This window comes from Apodemus sylvaticus, chromosome 6, assembly GCF_947179515.1.
Source record: "Apodemus sylvaticus chromosome 6, mApoSyl1.1, whole genome shotgun sequence".
Taxonomy (NCBI): Eukaryota; Metazoa; Chordata; class Mammalia; order Rodentia; family Muridae; genus Apodemus; species Apodemus sylvaticus.
The window spans coordinates 2,204,654-2,226,608 of record NC_067477.1 but is presented as its reverse complement, the minus strand read 5'-3'; the positions used below and the strand labels follow the sequence as shown (position 1 = coordinate 2,226,608).

Sequence of the window (21,955 nt, the reverse complement as noted above, 5' to 3'; positions counted from 1 at the left end):
TTGCTTTGTTGTCAGGCAGAGTCTGGTATTAATCACTATGACCTTCAACTTGCTTTGTAGCTAAGGATGACCTTGAACTCCTTGTCCTCCTGCTTCCAAATCCCAAATGCTGAGTTTATAAGCACGTACCTCTATGTCTGGGTCTATGGTTGTTGGCTTTCTCCTTCTGATAACTTAAATCTGGGTAATTATTAAATATTCTCCAATATTATGTTTAGATAGTCATTGAGAACAAATGAACATCCAATCCAAAATCACCAGCCTGAATATTTTGTGAGAGTTTTGAAGAAAAGATAACTTGCCTCAAGTTCACTAACAAGTTTGTTAGCTAGGTCGATTGTCTTATTGGTTTGATTCACTTCTTCCTGACACCGAACCTTCTCAGCTGTTGCCTTTTCAAATGAAGCTGTAAGTCTGCTCAGATTATGATCCAGATCCTAAAAGAAGGAGTCAAAGTCAATTTCAGAGATGTTTTCAGTTATAACAAACATTGCAGCCCCTGGGAGCTACCTGCTGACTCAAAACGAGTCCCCTTCTTTCCATTGCTCTTGTACCATCTGTATTTATAGAAGAAAGGAAGCTATGATGATCAATATGTCAGAGGCACCCTAGACAATAGTTTGCTATATGGCAAGCTCTTTCCTGCTTCCTCTCTAATCGAGTGATGTTCCTTAAGACTCAAATACACTATGAGTGCCAACCCCTCTGATTGGATGCATAAGTCCCATCCTCCAGGAGTAGCTATGCCAGTTCTTAGTTTAAAGCAGAGACTATCTCACTCTGTAGCCAAAACTGGCTTGATTCCCTCTGCCTCTTGAGTACTGGGGTTATAGGTATGTTCCCATGCCTGGCAGAGTGACACCTATGCCAATGGTAGAGGTTGGTTTGTGCTTTTACACCTTCTGACTTTTCATTCTGTACAGAACTGACAGAAGGAATGAAAATGTCAGTTACTGGATCCTTTCAGACCACATCAATCTGACTCATTGGATTTATCTTCTGGGAATTAGGCATTAAGACTCATGAATAATATGTTGTTTTATCAAAAACAAAAAAATTGGATATATCAGTTTGGTCATGGGGTTGCTTCATTTAGAGGGAGACCATCCATCTTCAACTCTAGATGCAGAAAAGCAAACTAAATAGTGAAAGATCAAAGGCTCTTATAAGGAGAAGCAAGACAAGTCAATGTCAACTCTTGAGGGTTTCCAAGAGACATTATGGGAGCTTTCTCATTTCTTGAGAGGTCCAACCATACTTTCTCCTTTTAACCATATGATTTTTGTTTGTAGCTTAAGACATTTTAAAAGAGTTTACATACAGCCAAAAAGATGTCAGATGGTTATGAGATACTGTGGCCTTCCTATTACTAGTAAGTTCTCAGAGACCTAAGACTTACAAGACTGATAAGACATGTGGTGAAACACAACCTATTTATTACTTATTTTATCATTTTAAGATTACTGGTAAGTGTATGTATGTGTGCATCTGGATATGTGTGTATACTGGTACCCACAGAGGCCTGGGGCATTGCATATCCTGGAGCTAAAGTCACAGAGGGTTGTGAGCTGCCTAGAGTGGGTACTAGGATCTGAACCCAAGTCCTCTGGAAGACCAACAGCTTCATCAAGAACAACTCCTACTTCCTGAGCTATCTCTCCAGACCCTTATTTATTTATTCTTTGGGATAAAGTCTCACTATGTAGCCTTGGCTGTCTGGAAATCACTCTGAAGACCAGACAGGCCTTGAACTCACAAAGATCTATCTGTCTCAGTCTCCCAAGTACTAGAAGCTAAGTTTTTATTATAACAAGGTGAAATAGGTTTATAATGTTTATTTCTGTCTTATTTTCCAGTAGAACATAGATGTCTCCAATTCTTATAGATTTGACATTATTGATTCTTGTATATTTGTACTGCAGTAGCAGTGCAAGTCATGAAATAACTGTACCATTATAAGCAATAAGCAACTACATAGTGAAACTCTGTCTGAAAAACAAACAAACAAACAAACAACAACAACAACAAAACTAGCTTATAAAATGCTGAAACCCATGCAAGATGTAGCATCAGCTATGGATTTGAGGGTTTAGAGACTCATACCACTTCCTGTTTAAACATACTGATTACCGGGATTGACTAACAGATTTCTGATTCCATTTGAACATGGGTCAAAGAATCTGTACTTCTAAACCAGTCCCCACATGACACATGCCACTACTGGTCTGAGAACACACTTTGAGAGACACTACTCTAAAGAGCCTGGGTTGAAGTTTCCTTTAAAGTCACCCTTAATCCTTGTTTAAGATACGAGACAGATGGCCAAGGAGAAGTCTCAGCAGAATGTACTGTGTATCACTGGCTGAAACTATGCAAAGGTGCCTTGTCTCTAGCATATATAGCCCTGTGGCCCCAGGAGGAAAGCAAACCTTGGAGGAACTTGCTGCTTCATAGAAATCCATCATTGAGGGATCTAAGTTTTGGTAGACATTTCCGCCTTACTGGGTCCTTTTCTCTGTTAAGTATTTAGCTTTGAGGCTTATTAATATATGTACTGTGAGTCCGTGAAAACTGTCTATCTAAACACCTCCCAGCAACCTGCAGCCTGTTTCAAAGGGTTGCTAGTTCTACAGACTAATCTTTGAATGATCATGGTCAGCTCCATGGTCATTTGAGTACCACCACTTTCCCTATGAACATTAAATTTCTTCTAAAGGCTACACAAAGCCATTAAGAATAGGTAACTTTTCTAAGTTTTGTTGAGAATGGTGGTGGAAATCATTTTATACATGTTTATCCTAGACTTCTCTAGGACAGATAGATAGAGTATCTTTGCTGTTGACCTGGTTCTGTTCTACCAGTCCTTGGGTATGATGGAAGAGCATGCTGGCTGGGCAGGAGGATCTGGATGAGGTGGGGTGTGAATGTCTATTCAGTGGGTTCCCCAGCAGAGAGGAGAGTGTGAGTTATTAAGAGAGTTATCAGGGGGAAATCTTCCAGAATTACTGGCCGTCTTATGCAAAACATTGCCATGGAGAGGCCTTGCAACAGGCGGGCACAATGCAATATTCCTGGGATATTCAGGGAACCCCTGCTTTGGTCTCTGCCTTGGAAAGTTGATCTCACTCTGATTTTTATAACTTGCCTTGAGATGTTTTAGAAGAATCTCTATGAGAAAATGGCTCACCCCCTTTTATCAAGTTAAGTAGTAGTGGCCACTAATACAGCAGGCCTTGCATATGTCTTATAAAAGGCCTCTGTGGCCACAGGGACACTTTAAGGGTTCTAGACAGCAGTAGCTTGATCCGTACCCCCAGCCTTCCTTGCTCTTTCTTCACACATTTACATGACAAGTCTGATGTACACACCTGTCACCACAAGCATTCCAATGTGTTCTCAACAGAAAAATTCTCTAAGTCCTGACCACCACCACCACCACATGGACTTTCTATAGGAAAATAATGGGAATTGGGTCTATAAAATATTCTGTTTACTGTACACCAAAGGGTCTCTTAATCCAGCAGGCAGAGAAGACAGAGCTCCTGTTAGCCACCTTCAGCTGAATGTCCTAGAAAAGACTGACAGGGTCCTCAGATGGGGGTGGGGGTGGGGGTGGGGAGGAGATGCATGCAAAGCTCAACAGGGCCTTGGAAGCAGGAGCTGTAGAGGATTAACCCTGGACATCAGCTCTTGGACAATACCACATGGTCTGTGAATACCACTTCATTCATTATATTATTCCCTTTGTTCATATTCAAATTCAATTTAGTTAATCCTAGAGCAAATATGTATGTAGGCCTTGACCAGGAAGTCATTCCATCTAAAAGAGTGTCATGTGAGGAGGGAGAGGGTCTCACAAATACAGGAGGCTGGCTCTCTTCACGGAAGGCAGCCTGGGGGCCAGGCCACACCAGCACTCACTCACATCCTCCTGAGAGGTCACTGTTTCCCTCTCAAATGACAGAAGGGAACCTGGAGGCGGGAGGGCTTCTGTGAGCTGTCAGTCTGCTGGAGCTTCTATGCACTTCCCTGCCAAGCACCTCACCCTCTCTGTGTCCACATTTCTTCCTCCTCTGCTCTTTGCACATGTCAGCTAGCTGTGATTCCACCTCGGCCCTCTGCCACGACTGTCCTTGTCCCAGCGGAGGTCCCCACAAAGCCCTCTCTGGTCGCCTTTGAACTTGCTTTTCAGTCCTTGGACATCGTTTCTTCCAGCATCCTCTCAGCTGTTGAGAAGCTATTTGATGGTGTCATTAACCTATTAAAATCTTTCCCAGTCAGATAAAATTGAACTTCTGCAGCATGAAAGGCTAAGAAGACCTTTGCTCATCTTTGCAGATGCCTTTCATCCTTCCCTGCCTTCAACCTTTCCTGCTGTCAGTGTCCCTGCATCTGTCTTGGTGCCCTGCCTATTGTGATTCTTCAAGAGTCCCCCTGCATCTTCCCCTGGTCCTTCATCCCTGCAGGAACGCCTTTCCTGTCCTAATCACTGCGACTCCTGGGCAGCTTTCAAAGGGCATGTCAAGTATGCTTTCACAAACCAGCTTTCTAATCTCCCTGGCTGTAGTGCTTGGCGCCATAGTTGCATTTGTATATGCTTAGAATGTCACACCAAAAGACTAGTGGGCACGTTTGTAAAACTAGTCGCAGTGACGGTATTCATAGGTATAGAGATTTTCTAAGCATCGAGAGTGTAAACTTGACACCATATTAAATTCTTAAATTTAAATCATGCATTTAATCATTGCAATCTATGCATCTAGATGCTATTATTATACAGGTTGAGAGTCCTGTACATGTCAGACTTTTGAATACTTGTATAGATTTTATAGGTTGAACATTCTTAATCTTAAAAACTGGATATCCAAAATGTTCCACTTGGGACATCATGGTAGCACCAAAGAAGTATTGGACTTTGAAGCATTTTGGATTTTGAATAAGGAGTGCTTAGTTTGTACCAAGCCACAGATGAGAAAACCTCTGTTATCAGAGGTTAACTAACTTATATAGGTAGAACTGTAAATGGCAGGCCCAACAGTAAATCTGCCTTGATTTCAATTCCAGGAGCCACTTTGTTCCTTCTACTAGACTGGGGAATGTATTAAAGTACAGGAACGAGTGATGGTAGTTTGAGTCCAGCACATAGCAAATAAGAAATGTCTATAAGAATGGTCTATCTGTGAATGGGTTCGTGGAAGACCAAGTTTTTTTCTGTTAGATAGAGCATAGGTGTGGCAAGGTCTACAGGTAGGATTCTAAGGCTGATATGGATACCACCTCATGGGAATATTGGTTTTCTAGGTGACACTTACCACAAGCTTCCTCCTTACAGCCTCTAGTTTTTCAGTAGCTGCCGCCAGGTCTAAGTTTGTTTGGGCCAAGGCCTGGCGTTTGGGCTCCACATCGCAATAAACCTGAAAATCCACATGGGGTTTATTCAGAAGGCAAAGCAGATACAGAGAGGACAGTAATCCCCCAATCGCACGCTCCAGAGCAATGAGCCCTTTGTTACCTTGCCATTCACTACCTCAGCTGACTCAGCCTTCAACATGCTCCCTGATTTTCTAATACTTATTGATTCTGGACTTTAGGGCCATAAATCCTTGCATAAAATGTTACATAAGTCAATCGCCATCAATTTTTCTAAAATCAGTTTGTCCTAAAATCATTAACCCCATGAGAGCTATCTAACCAAGCAGAGGTGAGATGTAGCCTGAGAGACAGAGAGCTAAGGGTACAGAAATTCTCTGGATGAAGGGGCAGGGAGAGATATCCCCACACCTTTTTTAACCGCCTGTGCTAAATTCTTGTGAACAAGATAGGCACAAGTTCCTGACTACCTCAGGTGCATACTGTTTGAACAGATGGTTGGAGAATATGGATCAAGTGCTAGTTCCTATCCGATGGAGAAATAACACAATGTAGCCATAGTATAGCTCTATATTCATCTTCCCTATTGTCCCCAGGAAACAAACGGAACTCAGCACTCAGGCACTGGACTGTAGAGGGAGGCCATACATACACTGTGACTTGTAAAAAGCACGTGTGAAAGTTTCTACACTGGGGGACAGACAGAGTAATGGACTCCTACTTCAACAGGCCTTACACTGTAAAGGGAACAGCTGGATTTTATGATGATAATTTGGAGAGATGATAGTATGATTGGCTTTTACTCTGAGGTTTGGAATCTGAATATGATATACAACTTTCAACAAGGAAATGAATCAGTTCTTCAGAGTCCAGGCCACACATACTTCCCCTTTGAATCTGGCTTCTGAGAAGGGCTAGAGACATGTTTGACAGGTGATAAGTAGTAGATAAATGACTGAATGACATTATCAGCTATTATTGCATTTTCCCCAAATTAGAAAAGGCAAAATCAATGTCATTTAAATACTAAAGAAAATAGTTATTTTTTCAACTCATTGTACCTGTAACAAATATGCCCAGTGGTGCAGGCAGAGTCATGACTAACAGGAAGCAAGTAATTTCTGGTTGGACTTAAGGCTCACACTACAGGAGGGGACATGTGCTAGTGCTGTAAGTTTGGGGAAAATTCTATGGCTAGTGAGGTCCAGGCCTACAGGGAAACTACTACTGCTGTGTACCTATGGACTGATAGCTACATTGTCTTCTAAATGGTTCTGCTAAGTCAATGGCCTAGTACTACTCAGCCTACATCATAGAAACTCCTGTTTACAGTGAAATGGTAATTGTAGAGATCTAGAATTGGTCAAAGTACTGAGAATAAATGACTATCTGGCTTAACTATTTAAAAAAAAAATCTATCTTACTTGCACCCAAGACCTAGGAAACACTGTAGAAGTAGTGTAGGGAGGAATGCTACGGGATACTATCTTCTGACAGGACATGGCCATTGGACTCAGGAGCTTACAAGCAGTTGTGGCTCCTGCACAAGACAGGCAAAAGATTGGGCCATTCAGGATCCCATGGATGGAGGGATGGGTCTCTACCACTCTGAGATAAGCTATGGAGAATTAGTGGTTGCCAGGTAAGGGGGTGCTACTTTCTTTAACAATGTAGCAATGGGTAAGCTGCCATGCTTTAGTGAGTAGTTAACTCAGAGGGGAGGGATGAGAGGGTAAAGGGGATTTGATAGGATCACAGTACATTGTATATAGAGATGCAATTGTCAAAAAAGAGGAAACAATTTTAGAAATTGATCTTCATAGTGCTTGGTGGACAGTACCCAAAACCAGTATCAGACAGAAGGCTACCTCATAAAACTTAATGATGTTGATGACCCAGGCACAGAGACCAGCCGCTGCAAAAGATTTCGTCCGAATCAGGTTTGGATTAAACTCTGGATCTTTCAAATATTGTTCATTTACTACTTTTAGACAGTTCTCTGGAATGTGCTCTTTATCGTAGTTAATTAACGCTTGCAGGAAATCATCAACCTGTAAAGCAAAAGGACTTACTGCAATGAGCCCATTCTGGCTGCAGAGAAAATTCCAAGATCAAAAGTTAAAATCTGCTTTTAGGACTTGCATTACAAAGGCACAATTGGCAAGCTGCATTTATCCCACTGCTTGGCTTTTTCAGCCTTTATAGTGCGAAGTTAGAATTAGCAATGGACACGTTTAAAACCTCTCCTATCCCAGGGTAAAACATTCTGTACCAGCGCAGGAGGTGCTCACGGTTTGAAGAAAAGAAAGGCAGGAAAGAAAAGAGAAAAACACATACCCCCAAAGCCCCTCTGCTTCACTCTCTTGTACATTAGGAACAATTTTTTTCAAGCCTAAGAAATCTGTGTAATTTTCTCCCTCCTACACTTAGCCTCTTTCATAATTTTGCAAATAATTAGCAACCTTTCACCTGCTGCTGGCATTGACTTAGGTACGCCACCACCCCATGCTAACCTTCAACTTGGCCAGCAAAAGCCAGACAACAGTATAGGGAGCAATGGCTGCTGACACTGACCAGCTATGGAGGTGTGTCTTTTGACTTAAAATTGATTTAAACATCTTTTGCCGTCAAGTGTATCTATAATGAGAACACCGTCAAAATGGTTGAGGTTTTCTTCCTGCTACTCTGGCTGATCGTACCTTTCCCATGAAGATTTTAGCTGCCTTCCAACTTCGGTCTTTTGGCACTCTGCCTCTGGGGGCCAGTAGGACCATGACAGCTGCGGTTACATTGGTCACAGCATTTGGGGGATTGGGGAAGGTTTTCAGTTCTGTGAGGTTCACCTGAAACAAAGCAGTTATGCAGACAGTTGTATAACTGAGGGGCACTCAGTTTCCAGACTGGCTTTCATCCCCCTACTTTCTAATAGTTTTTTGGTAGGCTGGGATCTCTACCTTGGGGACACAGGGGCCTTAGTTCTGCCTGGGCACTTCTCTGATACTCTGGAAACATCTTGCAATTTTGTTGCTTTCAAGAAAAAAAGAAAACTCCATTCCTGCAAAGCTCCTGGTACAGAATCCTTGAGATTTTGTGCATGCATAGGTTATGTGTGTATTCTATCCCACTATGTAATGTTCTTGTATTTTAACCAGACTCTCCTGTAAATATCATTCCCCAGGCCAGCATGTCTTAATTCTGTTTCTGTTTTAAACATGTACATAGACATCTCTTCCTTAAAGTCTATCTCAACTGGGAGCGGTCGGTCCATGGTTGCTGAACTCTCTTTCTCATGCTTAATTCCCTCAGTGCTGAAAGATGACTTGCAGACAATGGAACTGGTGGTTAAATCAGAATGGGATCAAGGGCTGATCTGCCGGGGCAGGCATTCATACCTATTAGGAGTATGTGGTTCCATAACATGTGACCTAAAAGCAAAACCAAATATGATTATGTTCCTTTACACAAACCTATCTATTTACACAAAGAATAGAATGGGCCTGGAAGTCAGAGCAGAACTCTGGAGGATGCTGGGATCTGGATAGCTAGGATTTCTCATCCCTTAGATACACCCAGTTCAATATTGCAGGTGATACTGGTTTGCTCAAACTCAACCTGGACTACAGGAGGATTTCTGGTCATTAGATAAAAGGCAGCATTCCTCAGGAACTTAGGAAACCAGTTCCCGTCTGCCAGAAGGAGTCAGTTCCCTGACCTCTGGCCGCAGGACACATGGTGCCTGTGGCTGCAGGTAAAAGCCCATGCTGGCCTTCAGGTTCCCTCAGCAACACAAGACCTGTCACACATCTCAAAGCCTCTATCCTAGCTTGCCGGCTTCTTGCCTCCCCAGGCTTCCCTCCTCCCAGATTCCTGTTCTGTTCTCTCTATAAAGACAAGGTTCCACACCCCACCCACCCCTGCTCTCCTCCCTTGTTCCCTGTATTTTCTATCTCTGGTTATTCTCCCTTCTCTCACAACTAGCCCTGGCCATGCTGACTCGGCTAGCCACATTCAGTCTGCCTCTTTCTCTTCCTGTTCTCTCTGGATTCTTCCAGATGCCTCTGGCTGTTCGTTCTCTCTCTCTCTCTCTCTCTCTCTCTCTCTCTCTCTCTCTCTCTCTCTCTCTCTCACACACACACACACACACACATACACACACACACAATAAAAGCTTTAACCATATCAAGGAGCAGTCATCTTGGCAGTTTCTTTACTGCATCCTCTCACATACAAAGAACATATTTAGAGAAAAATTTGCAAATTTATGGAAAGAAATATTTCATAAGTCAGAGGTAATCAGTTACTTTTCTATTTTTACTTTATTTTATAATTTCTATCAATGTAAATGAATGTTCCATTCAAACAAATGAGTCACGGCTGTCTCATTTTATAGTATGTTGTACTTACTAACTGTGAACATTTTCTGTTTGGCTCACTAATATTTAACAATATCACTTTAGGGCAGAAGAATGAACATGTGATAATCTCTCCTGGTACAGTTACATTTGTAACAATTTTTCTGCTTTATGTTAATAGTATAAAACTTTTACAAAGCTCTTGGGCAAAGTTATTTTCTTCCCCAAAAAAGACTCAGAAAAGGAACTGAGAATTTTCTTGTGAAATCACGATCCTTTTACCTTTAGAGTTGAATCTTAAGAAACTTGGGCCTAGCAATTTCCTTGGATTCTCTCTGTTGGTGGCCTGGAACAGCTCAGGACAAGATTATCCATGGGCTTTAAAAATAACACTGCCCACAGTCTCCCTTGTAATACCCTGTGCTGAACTGGGATCAGTTCTATCACAGGAATCAGAGCACTCCATGAGTTTTTCCTCTAGGGAAAAGCTAGGGGATGCTTGGGCTCTTTCCCCCACTGTGGATACTATGAAGGGGTCTTACCAAGTTTTAAAAATATTATTTTATATTTGAGAGGAAATAAAGAACTCCTTAGCTAGTCCTTGGTAGCGTTCAAGGTAAAGGACTGGAGAATTCATTACTGCTCACCTCTTAGAAGTGTGACAGGGTGTTCCTGTGGGGGGCTGAGGACAACAGGTACGAATGCCTGCTTTAGAGGATCCTGCCTCCATCTCATTCTAACTTAACCACTAATTCCATGGTCTGTAAATTCATGTTCCATTGTCTGTAAGTCCATGTTCCGCACTGAGGGAATTAAGCAGTTGGAAAGTATCCGTGGTCCCCTCCCAGTTGAGATTCACTACAGTTTAAGGAAGAGATGTCCTTTGCTTACACATTTAAATCAGAAAAACAGAATAAGGGTACACTGATCTATAGAATGATATCATGGGCAAGGAAAAGAAGTGGAGCTAGCTATAAAGGCGGCCTCAAAGGTTTGTTTAACTTTGATATGTAGGCTCTGTCCTTTTGGAAAGCTTCTGGCTGCCGGAGCCATTCACTCTGTTCCATTATTCAAACTCTCATAACCGTTGACTATTTAATAAGATCCCAGTGGTGAAGATATAAGTTTACCCTGTTGAGTGTATTGAGTGCAGCCTTAGCAGCCACCAGGGCGGGCTCAGCCTTGAGTAAGTCAGCTTCACATTCTCTCTGCTTCTGGGATGCTTCAGTTTGAATGGCAGCCACCTGATTAGAGAGGATAATTAGAGATCTCCACTCCCCAAATATCATCTCAGAGATCTCCAACAAAGCATAGACTGATTGGATGCACTATTGGGCAAGGCATTTGCCTATAGTTTGAACAGGTGAGGAATTTGCCATCAGTGCAATATGTTCTAGAACTTTGTAAACACATGATAATAAACCCAAAATGAATACATTTAATCCTGAAGTGCTCCTAAAAGGTCTTAGAATCATTTGATTACAAGACACCACTAATAATTAAACAAACACAAAACAAGAGAGTAAGCAGCCATTTTTCTGTTTTCTACTTTTCTTCTTAGATTTCCCCCTAACCTTAGTACTTCTTCCATTAAGAGATAATCCAGCCTGGACCAGGAAGCTAGTCCTCAGAGTATTTTAGAAATCTCCATCTAATTGTTACGAGTGTTCACTCAACAGTTATGCTGGCCATTCCCATGAGAACAGAGGTGAGATCTATGGGATTGCTCAGTTAATACAGTGATTGTTGTGAAGCAGACGGCCCTGAGTTCGATCCTCAGAACACACACAGAAGAGCCAAACAGCATGTGCTTGCAATCCCATCATTTGGGAAATGGAAATATGATTCCTTTGGTCTACCTGCCAGCCAGGCTGGCTGAACCAGTGAGCTCGAAGCCAGTGAGAAACCCTGTTTCAAAGTCTAAGGTAATAACTCCTAAGATATAATACATGAGGATGGTCTGTGGCCTCTAACACACACGCATGTTTATACTAGTACATAAGCACTCATTTGAACACATATAAACACATGTTACACATAAACACACAAACACACATACACAAAACATGTATAAAGCTCTTTTGTTCAGAACAGAAGATCCTTTGTTCTGTGGTCGACTTGCATGCATAACCACAGACAGATTTTTTTATAAAAAAAAAACATGGACTAAGAGAAGCCACTGATGCTCCCAAGTGTTTCTCAGGTAATAAATACCATGACACCTACCTGTTTGTCCTCTTAACAGGGCTTTGTATAAACCTTCCTACATAAGCCACCTTATCTCCTTGTGTGAAGCTGTGCTGGGACGCTAACCCAGTATTCCAGGCTGGAGTTTTATCTTCCCCCCTCGTAGAATGCTACAAAATTTCACCGCCAAGACTAAGTGAATTTTTATCCTCAGCAGGTTTGAGTTTCAAGCTGTGGCACTGGGTACCAGGATTAAGTCCTGGTGGGACAGTTCTCGGGGTGATGGTGACTGTGGGATACAAAGTTGGAGCAGAAGTGCATTTCTTTAGATGTGCTTGGAACAGGTTCAGCCACACCATCAAATTAAACACGGCTCACAACAAATTATGTTGTCTGCGGCAGCTTCATTAGTAGCAATTAGCCTTCTCCTGATTAGCCATTATTTTGCTGTGTACTGTACCTTTTATGAGTATAATTGGTTCAGGGTAGATATGTGATCTCCTGCTAACACATACACACAGCCGCTGCTAATGTAAATAAGAAAACTCTGCGTGCTTTCTAAGAACTCCTTCAAGAGCACATCCTGAGAACAGGGCCAAAAGTGGATCACAGAGTTCTGAGCTCGCTATTGACAGTGTGTTGGAGAACACTATCACAACAGGAGTATGTGTGAGGGAGACACCATCTCAAGTATGCTCTCATCACATGAAGATATGAGTTCATCAATATCTCTCATAACATTTATAATGGCTTCATTTAAAATCATTCTTCTTTGGTCTCTTCAAATTTTTGACATCGGGTGAAACTGTGAGGATCTTTCCTTTTAGCTGTTGTCCCCTGGACTCCTAGCCTACCTACAGAGCAGTGTTACTTTGTGTAATTTTCACAGACAAGGCAATCATTTTGAAAACAATCCCACAAATGAAGGAAGCACTCTATGTTGGTGAGCCCACTTTTCACTCCTAATACTTTTTGCAACTATATCACCACACTGGAGAGGTTACAGATCTTAGTGGGTCACCAAACTGAGGTAGGCAGTTTCCTCTGTTGAATGGCTGCGAGGCAGTGATCAGAAAGGCTCAGCCTGGAGAAGGGCAACAGCTGCATGTACTGCCTCTGATGCCTGTTTCCCTCTACCCATGACATTACACCAGGGAATCGGAGATAGTCCCGTCCTCAGATATGTGATGGTCTAGTAGTAATAATTACTAATAATTATTAACTTACTACCATAGACACCTCTTGGAAAATTTGAAATTTAACAGGGATTTGAAAGTTTTTTTTCTAAATTTTTTCTCATGTAAATTTCTAAGGTAAATTACCAGCATAAAGAAAAATAGTTAGCTGGGTGGTGGTGGCACACGCCTGTAATCCCAGCACTCTGGGAGGCAGAGGCAGGCGGATTTCTGAGTTCAAGGCCAGCCTGGTCTACAGGACCACACAGAGAAACCCTGTCTCAAAAAAAAAAATAGTTTAATATATTACAATTACTAGACCATCACACATCTGTGTGATACCTTAAATAGGTCCCCTGGGAGGGATTGGTTTCTGGTAATCATGCCACCTATGAAACCTGATCGCTTGAGTTCATAATATACTTTTAAAGACATTCTGCACATATCTGAAACTTGGTGGAAAACATCTCACCAAAATTAGGTATGATATGCTTATTGGCTGAGTGAAATACATTTCTTATTTGTTTCAAGAATTCTGGGTCATAGCTTTTAACTGCATTTATTTTTCAATGTAGTTTCCAAACCTTCAGTTGCTCAAAACAAAGTATGTTCAGTACACCTCAGAAAAGAGAAAACCTTTTGCATTATGCAAGAATGATTTGGTACCAGAAAAACCCAGATTTTTGGGTACACTGAAATACAAAGTAACAGCATAATGGCTCACAGTTATGAGACTATAAGCAATTTCCAGTTTTTAATAAAATAGCCCTGATTGTAATCTTTTACTATAAATAATAATTGGTGGTAAGTATTTATTAATTTTAATGAATGAGTATTTATGTTTCCTATTCTGCATCTTTCAGGAAATCAGGTACACAAGAACCATGCTCCATTTGGCTGAATAAAGATCGTGAAGTTTTATTTATATTGGAGATGCTAGAAACTCAAATTCAAAGAAATCAGCACCCAGAAAACCTGGAAGGCTATTGTTTCCAACAGCAAATCATCGCACAGAATGCCAGGGCATCGGTCCCATGGAAAAGAACACATTTAGCTTAGGACTTTATAGTGAGTGAACTGTAGTTGTATTATTAAAATGCGGAACTTGAAAACCATCTTGCAAAGTGACGGAACGGGCTTTGTTAACAATTGAGTTGTTCAATTTGCCTAAAAACTGGAAACCTTTAGAAACCTCTGAGGCGACTCTCTGACCTTTACTGTATTACAAATAGGCCTGATGTGCAAGATCCACATCCATTATATGCTTGAATGAGCTCAGTATTTATTGTTCTTTCATATCATTAAAGAGCTAAAAGGTTGGGGAAATGCATAATGTAAAGAAAGGTCAAGTGGTAATCATGGTGTGAAATGCTGTTACATGTGTAACGATAATAATTCCTTAGACTTTATGCTCCCTGGAGAGGAAGTTGTTCAAAATTGTTCACCTACAAAGGTTTATTTTGTGCTAAATATAGCTCAGCACTCTAAATGGTGGAATGAGCCTGACCTTTTGCTCCTCCGAGTCCGCGATGGCCTTTTCCCGGCTCACTTTCTCTGTCTGAAGCCCGATCTTTGTGATCAGGGCCTCCGCATCGTGGTTTCTGAGCTGCAGCTCAGCTTCTTGAGAGGCCAGCCTGGACTTCAGATTTCCCACCTGAAGGAAAAGTCATCACTTTGTAGCAACTTCTGATGAGAGCATGGCTTCGGCTTCAGCATTGACGTCGGGGTTCCTAGCAGTTTAAGTACACGTCTGTTTCTACCCGGATTTCACTTCCACTACCATTTGCCAAAACATAGCTCAGTGTATAGCCATGAGCATCTGAGAGAGCTGGTAGCACGAGAAAAGAAGAATACAGCTTCACAGAATCACTGGTGTCAGCACCGAGCAGAAGTTTATCTTAGATTCTGAATGTGTATGCTCAGGGAAATGCTAACAAAGGTGCCCACTTGCCACCTCAGAGCTCTTTCCTTCTTGGCTTAGTGACACCTGCCTGCACCCTTGAAGGAAAGCTGCTGTAAGCTTCAATGATGTAAAGGCACGAGCTGTCTTTGATTGCAGAGTAACTGGCCTCATACTGCAGGGCCAACTGGCTTGGCTGGTCTCTCCTCCTCATCTAACACAAACGACTCTCTTCATTTACTCACCTCTGTGCTGTTAATGGAAAGCCACACAGACTTTCCAATACAGGACCTAACACTGCTGAGAAGGGTGAACTGTGTGTGCTCTTTGGGAGCCAACAAGGCACAGGTTAGAGAAACTCGCTGCATGTTCCATATGTGCATTTCCCCCCTTGGCTCAACACTGAACAGCCCACTTAGCTCTTGAGGATCAATCTTTCTGTGACATCAACACGTGCCAGCTAAAATGACTGCTTCTGCCCATTTTCAGCTGAGATTCTCCTGGGTTCAACAGGAGAAAGCAGAAGTGGAGAATGGTGTTAAAGTACTCTGACTCCACCCCAAAACATCAAACTAGAACAACTGCTCTTTCTCCTGCCTTACCCCAGTTAAACTCATCGACAGAAAGAGCAAAGTAAGTATTATTTTGACTCAATTAATAAAGACACTTGGGAGGCTCACACATCCCACTGCTCTGTGTCCAGGTAAGTTTGTGATCCCCATCCATCCAAATATATCTGTCTGTACTCTATACAAGAACACAGCCATGGTGTAGCCACTGCAGCTTAAACCAGGACTGAATTTTGGCCTTTCTGTGTGTCCACATGTGCTTCTCTATTCTTTTAGCCATTGACACTAGTCTTCTGTTGGGCCATAGTCATTTAAGAGAAAGGGATGGAGGCAGGATACAATTTCAAGCCCTACTTACAATTTCTAGGGAAGCAGCTGAGTTTGAAACACACTAGCCATCCCTGCTTTAGGCAGGCAAATCCAGAGAAAAAGACACTTTGTCTCAAATACAGTTGGGGCCAACACTCTAAGATTCTTCAAGTCTCCACATGGGAAACCACACCTCCCTTAGATAGTAAGTTGATTATCACACAACTGTCAAATAACTATTATGCATCCAACCACTCTTCTGATATTAGAAGCATTCCAAGTATGAACACATAATAAAAAGGATCCAGCTACATGCCTTACCCCAAGGCTTCACATATCTTCACAAAGCTCTTTCCTAAAGTCTTTAACTGAGGGAAACAGGTGAGACCCCAGGCAGTCCTATATTTGGCAGAGAAGGGAGACTGGCTTCTCTTCCTCCCTTTTCTTCCCAAACCTTGACTCCTCAATACTTAGATGGGGTCATTAAGAAACCACAGGCTTTCTTCTTTTCTCCAGTAGCTGAGACATTGCCATCTCTAGGATTGTCCAAGATTCTATGTTATTTGCCTTTAGCTCTGGCACTTGGGAAGACAACTTGGGAAGTGTGGTAGAGACTTATTTTGCTTTGCCAATGGCAAGGAAATGGTCAGCTCAGTTTGTATGACAACACTATTATTTCATGGGCAAAGTCAATGGGTTCAGTGTGAGATATCCCTTGGAAGGGACCTAAGTGCTACAACACACAACTTCTTCCTCTTCTTCTTCTTGGCTTAACAGGACTCTGACACCAACAAACCAAATAACACAATTCAAAACTGGGATTCAGAGTTGAACAGAGAATTCTCAAAAGAGGAATCTCGAGTGGCGGAGAAGCATTTTAACAATGAAATGAGACTCTGACACTGTAATAAGTCTTGACTTGCTCTTTAGGTCGGGATGCCATACTCTGACACAGTAGGGGCCTGATGACAGAGTAGGGAATCTGAGAGAGCTGGTAGCTGAAGCAGGCACATAGATCTTGAAGTCAGGGAGAAGAAGTAGAGAATCAACATCCTCTCCACAGTCATTCGCCAGGTCATGATGGCCTTGCTGGGGTTGAGTGTCAAAGACAACAAAGAAATCCTACTTCCATCCTGGCAACATAGCAAAATCCCTGACTACAAGCCAGAGAGAGCCTAAGAAGTCAGGGACCAGAGAGGAAATGGGAAGTGGTTCCCTTTAAACCCACACTGCTCTGTACCGACTGGGAAGAGAAGGTGTACTCTCAAACCAGCTGGGCAAAAAGCAACTAGAAAATCCTTTCCTTACTCAGAAAAGCCACAGCAGTGTGTGGCCCTGTCTTTAAACTGTCCAAGCAAAACTAGACATCCTAGATAACTGGGTTGAGGTTGCTTCAAGGGAAACCTAGTGATTAAGCTATATTAACAAAATAATAGTTATAGATTCTCCTCCAGTAACCACGACTCCACTAGCACTGAGCAGTCAGGTAGGGATCTGGCTTCAGACACGGTATCACTCTTGTTAAGCAGTTCTTAAGTCATATTAGAATGCTGCTGGCTACTGCCAAGGTATGTGTGCTATTGATATATCCTTAGGGTTATCCTTCCATGCTAGTTATTAACGTGATTCACAGGTATCAGAGCTAGGGAGGAGGATTGCTGGCTCCTTCCCTCCTTTGGACACTTGGATTGTGTTTTCTGGTATCAGGAAAATGAGTACTCAGAAAGGGAGCATTCAGACCAGCTCCTGCTCAGCGGCCTCTGGGACCTGCATAGTGCCTTCAACAATAAGGACTTACCTTCCATCTCTAGGGGCAACAATTTATAAACATATGTCCTCATACCCACAGAAAAGTATAGTCTCCACTCTTCACAAGGAAGCTTCTCTTTGCAATAGACAGAGACCACTACAAAAAACCCACAACCAATTAAAACACAGAGTGTAGATCCCAGTCTACAAAATGTTCTCACACCTAAGGCTCAGAGAACATTGTGCTAGAGAAGAAAGAAAGATTTAAAACGCCAGAGGACTGGGGGATTTGCTGTGAGACTGTGCCTCCTAGTAATGTCAGAGCTATACCCATAGAGGCTCATCAGCATGGATGCTTGAACACAGGCTGAACAAGAAACAACACCAAGTAGACAAGGAAAGGCACACACAGAACTATGAGCAACCAAGGGAAGTTGGATGCAAGAGAGTGTCCGAAGGTCACTGAAAACATACTACAGCTAACAGTAAGCGGACTTAGCAGGCTGTGTGTAGAATTATATATGTAGATAAATACATGCATTCAATAACAATTAATGAAAGAAATGCTTGTGGATTTGAAGGAAAGTGGAGGAAAGATATATGGAAGGGTTTCCAGGGAGGAGAGGGGAAAGGAGAGATGCTGTGATTATATGATAATTAAAAAAAGCCAAAAAACAAAACAAAACAAAAAAAAAAACAAAAAAAACACAAAAAACAAAAGCAAAACAAAAAAACAACCACAAGGAACCCAGCCCTCTGTGAGCAAGCAGAGGCTTCTTTCAGAAGAAGGTACCGTGTCCCCTGGTCATACCTCTGAGGCCTGTTCCCCTAGTCATACCTGTGAGTCCCATTACCCTGATCACACCTATGAGGGCCTTCCCTTGATCACACCTGTGAGGGTCTTCCCCTAGTCATACCTGTGAGGCCCATTCCTTGGTCATACCTCTGAGGCCTGTCCCCCTGATCACACCTGTGGGACTTCCCATGGTCACATCGGTGAGGGCCCTCACTTGGTCATACCTCTGAGGCTTGTCCCCTGGTTACACCTGTAAGGGCCTTCCCCTGGTCACACCTTGTCCTCTAATCACATCTGTGTGGCCCATTCCTTGGTCATACCTCTGAGGCCTGTCCCCCTGATCACACCTGTGGGACTTCCCCTGGTCACACCTATGAGGGCCCTTCCCTGGTCACAACCTGTCCCCTAGTCACACCTCTGAGGCTTGTCCCCTGGTCATACCTGTAAGGGCCTTCCCCTGGTCACACCGTGTCCCCTGGTCACACCTGTGGGACATCCCCCTGGTCACACCTGTGATGCCGTAGTCTGCAGCTTCTGGATTCCATTCCCCAGGTGCTCCTTCTTCTGCTGTACCTCTTCTCGCTTCTTCTTCAGCAGGCTCTTAAACAGTGATATCTGTTCTAAGAAACTCCTGGGGGTGGTGTAGTTGTATCTTCTCTCGTTCTGATAGTACCAGGCACTCACTTCCTTTACACTGGTGTGAACATGTGCCATGAAAAGGCTGATAGAATCTTTGTGCTGTGGCTGAAACATAGATAGTACATTTCTCATGAAATCCTTTCAAGTAGAAACTATAATTTAGAAAATAAAAGGGGGAAAAAACCCACCAAAAATTATACAGTATTTTTTTTTAAGCCAGGGAGGATTATAGTAGAAGCTAGGAAATTTTACTTCATCTTTGTGAGACACCCACAGGATACGGGGGTAACTATGAAGCACTTGGCCTTCCTCACTGTCATGCTAGGTAGGACAAAGGATGTTTTTATGTGGTTCTTAACCAAAACCCAGAAGCCAGCAGAAAGGACAAGGTCTCAATCTTTACAACTTGATCTCTACCTATCAAGTACATAGCAAGGAAAGGAAAGGAAAGGAAAGGAAAGGAAAGGGAGGGGAGAGAAGGGGAAAGGAGGGGATGGGGAGGGGAAGGGAAGGGAAGGGATGGGGAAGGGAAGGGGAAGGGAAGGGAAGGGGAAGGGAAGGGAAGGGGAAGGGAGGGGAAGGGAAGGGAAGGGGAAGGGAAGGGAAGGGGAAGGGGAAGGAGAAGGGAAGGAAGGGGAAAGGAAGGGAAGGGAAGGGAAGAGGAAGGGAAGGGGAAGGGGAAGGGGAAGGGAAGGGGAAGGGGAAGGAAGGGAAGGGGAAGGGAAAGGAAGGGAAGGAAAGGGAAAGACAAGGGAAGGGGAGGGAAAGGGAAGGTATAAGATCCCCCCAAAAACCAAGGGTACCCTAGCACTCCACGCCTCAGAAAGCGACACCCAAATCACTCTTGAGAAACGGTCTCGATGCAATAACATGAGGATTTCTTTACTCCAGAATTCTGAGTTCCATCGCCATATACCATGCAGGGCTAGAGGACTGTGGACCCCGAGTGCAGAATTGGGACAGCTTTTATAAGTTCACAACAAAACCCGCGAATCACCAACCAATCATTCCTTGGCATGGAGAGCCCACGAAATGTGAGCCAGTCGATTTGTACCACTCCATAGTTTTTAGGCCAATCAGTTTAAATTTTCGGAGCCCCGCTCAGTGGACCAGTTAGTTTCCTATTTTCTTGGAGTCTATAGCTGCGTGAACTCCTGGATAGGTAAGTAAGCAGTTTACAGAAGCAAGATAAGATTAGCTCATTTTCAGTAACCTTGTGGGGCCAGGATCACCTATTCAAGGCCTTTTGCCTAGGTTTTAAAGGGCAGACTCTGGAATGTGACCTTTTACCTAGTTTCTAACAAAGAGCACAAAGAGCAGGCTCTGGAATATGAAGTGTTTGGGACTCCTAAGAAGGCTGGAGTTAGGCTGTATTTTCTATTCTTTCAAAGGGAAGGGGAGGGGAGGAAAGGAAAGGAAAGGAAAGGGAGGGGAAGGGAGGGGAGGGGAGGGGAAGGGAAGGGAGGAGGGGAGGGGAAGGGGAAGGGGAAGGGGAAGGGGAAGGGGAAGGGGAAGGGGAAGGGGGAGGGGAGGGGAGGGGAGGGGAGGGAAGGAAAGGAAAGGAAAGGAAAGGAAAGGAAAGGAAAGGAAAGGAAAGGAAAGGAAAGGAAAGGAAAGGAAAGGAAAGGAAAGGAAAGGACACATGACAGTATTTGAAGGGATACTTTGGGAAGGAGGGTGCTGAACTTTAGGCAAAAATAATCCATACAAAGTGGGGGGGGGGTACAAAACAAGTGGAGAAATAGAGCTTTATGGGAACCCATGTCAAAGTGAATGAATAGGCAAGCTGTCCAAACCACTCATTCTGAGGGGAAAATATGATGTGGTCATTTGTATTCTTATTTGGAGAAGTGAACATCAACAACAAAACAAACACAAGGCAGAACACCCCACCCCCATTCCTCCCACCCCTCCCTCCTCCCCCACATCCTGCCCCCCTCCCCTCCCACCCTTCTTTCATCCTCACACCTTCCCTCTCCCCCATTTCCCACCCCTCCCCTAGCCCCCTCCCCTCTCCCACCTCCTTTACTACCCCCCCCCACCAAGCCCCCACACAGAGTCCCTGCAGATCTGCCTGCTGTCCCTTGCATGTGTCCTCTGTGACTTCTGGAATAGTTAACTTTTTAATTTGTACAGCCACATCTCCCTCATTTTAATGATTATTTATTGCATTCTGTACAAGATGAACCTGGTTCAATTAATCAAGGGAAGCCTAAAAATCAATTAATATGAATTAAATGAGCTACACCAACTCTTTGGAAAGTCACACATAATTTACCAAAGTGTTGTCAATAACGCTCAGGCAGCTTCAGGAAAATTGCACACCAGTGGCCGATGATGCAGTTAAGCGCTTCAAACCTGGACCATCAATATTGCAACCAGAAGTGTGAGCAGCACTGCAAAGTGACTGTTCCTACGTGGTGTCCTTAAACACACAGATCCCTAACCTCATGACAAACCCCAGGCATAGGTGAAATCGTCACATAAGTGCACTGTTGGGCCTGGTAAAAAAAATCTGTCTCACTAGTCACAGTGGGATGGGTGTTCAAAGCAAAACTCAGGGATACAAAACTTGAATTGTATTGGATTCCAGGGGATCCAAGATGCATGAGGATTAGCAATTAGTGGACTCAGAAAATAAAATTTATGACTGTCTATAAATGTCACAGGCATATTTCCCTGAGGACTTTATTTTCAAAACAGCTTGTCTCCCATATAACCACACGCAAGCCTGCTCCCGTCCTGTCTTGCTTTGACAAAAACTTTCACACATACCTTCTAGGGATACAAACACCTCCTCAGCCAAGTGTAACCTCCTTACAAAGAAAAAAAAAAGCTGGCTTCTGCCCAACCATGATCCTTATGAGGAGGCTCCTCAGCAGCCCTGAATGCTCCTTTTAACAACAGTT

General features: G+C 43.1%; 1 protein-coding gene across 1 annotated transcript in view; it reads right to left on the bottom strand.

The window, feature by feature from the left end:
* The window catches only part of Dnah11 (dynein axonemal heavy chain 11), a 297,877-nt gene that overhangs the window by 81,762 nt on the left and 194,160 nt on the right, over positions 1-21,955 (bottom strand). Inside the window, exons 56-62 of the mRNA XM_052184825.1 lie at positions 18,918-19,151; positions 14,592-14,738; positions 10,853-10,966; positions 8,070-8,213; positions 7,239-7,421; positions 5,313-5,414; positions 303-437 (exon numbers count right to left, since the gene is read on the bottom strand). Coding sequence (XP_052040785.1) covers positions 303-437; positions 5,313-5,414; positions 7,239-7,421; positions 8,070-8,213; positions 10,853-10,966; positions 14,592-14,738; positions 18,918-19,151 — 1,059 coding nt within the window. The remainder of the gene's footprint in view (positions 1-302; positions 438-5,312; positions 5,415-7,238; positions 7,422-8,069; positions 8,214-10,852; positions 10,967-14,591; positions 14,739-18,917; positions 19,152-21,955) is intronic.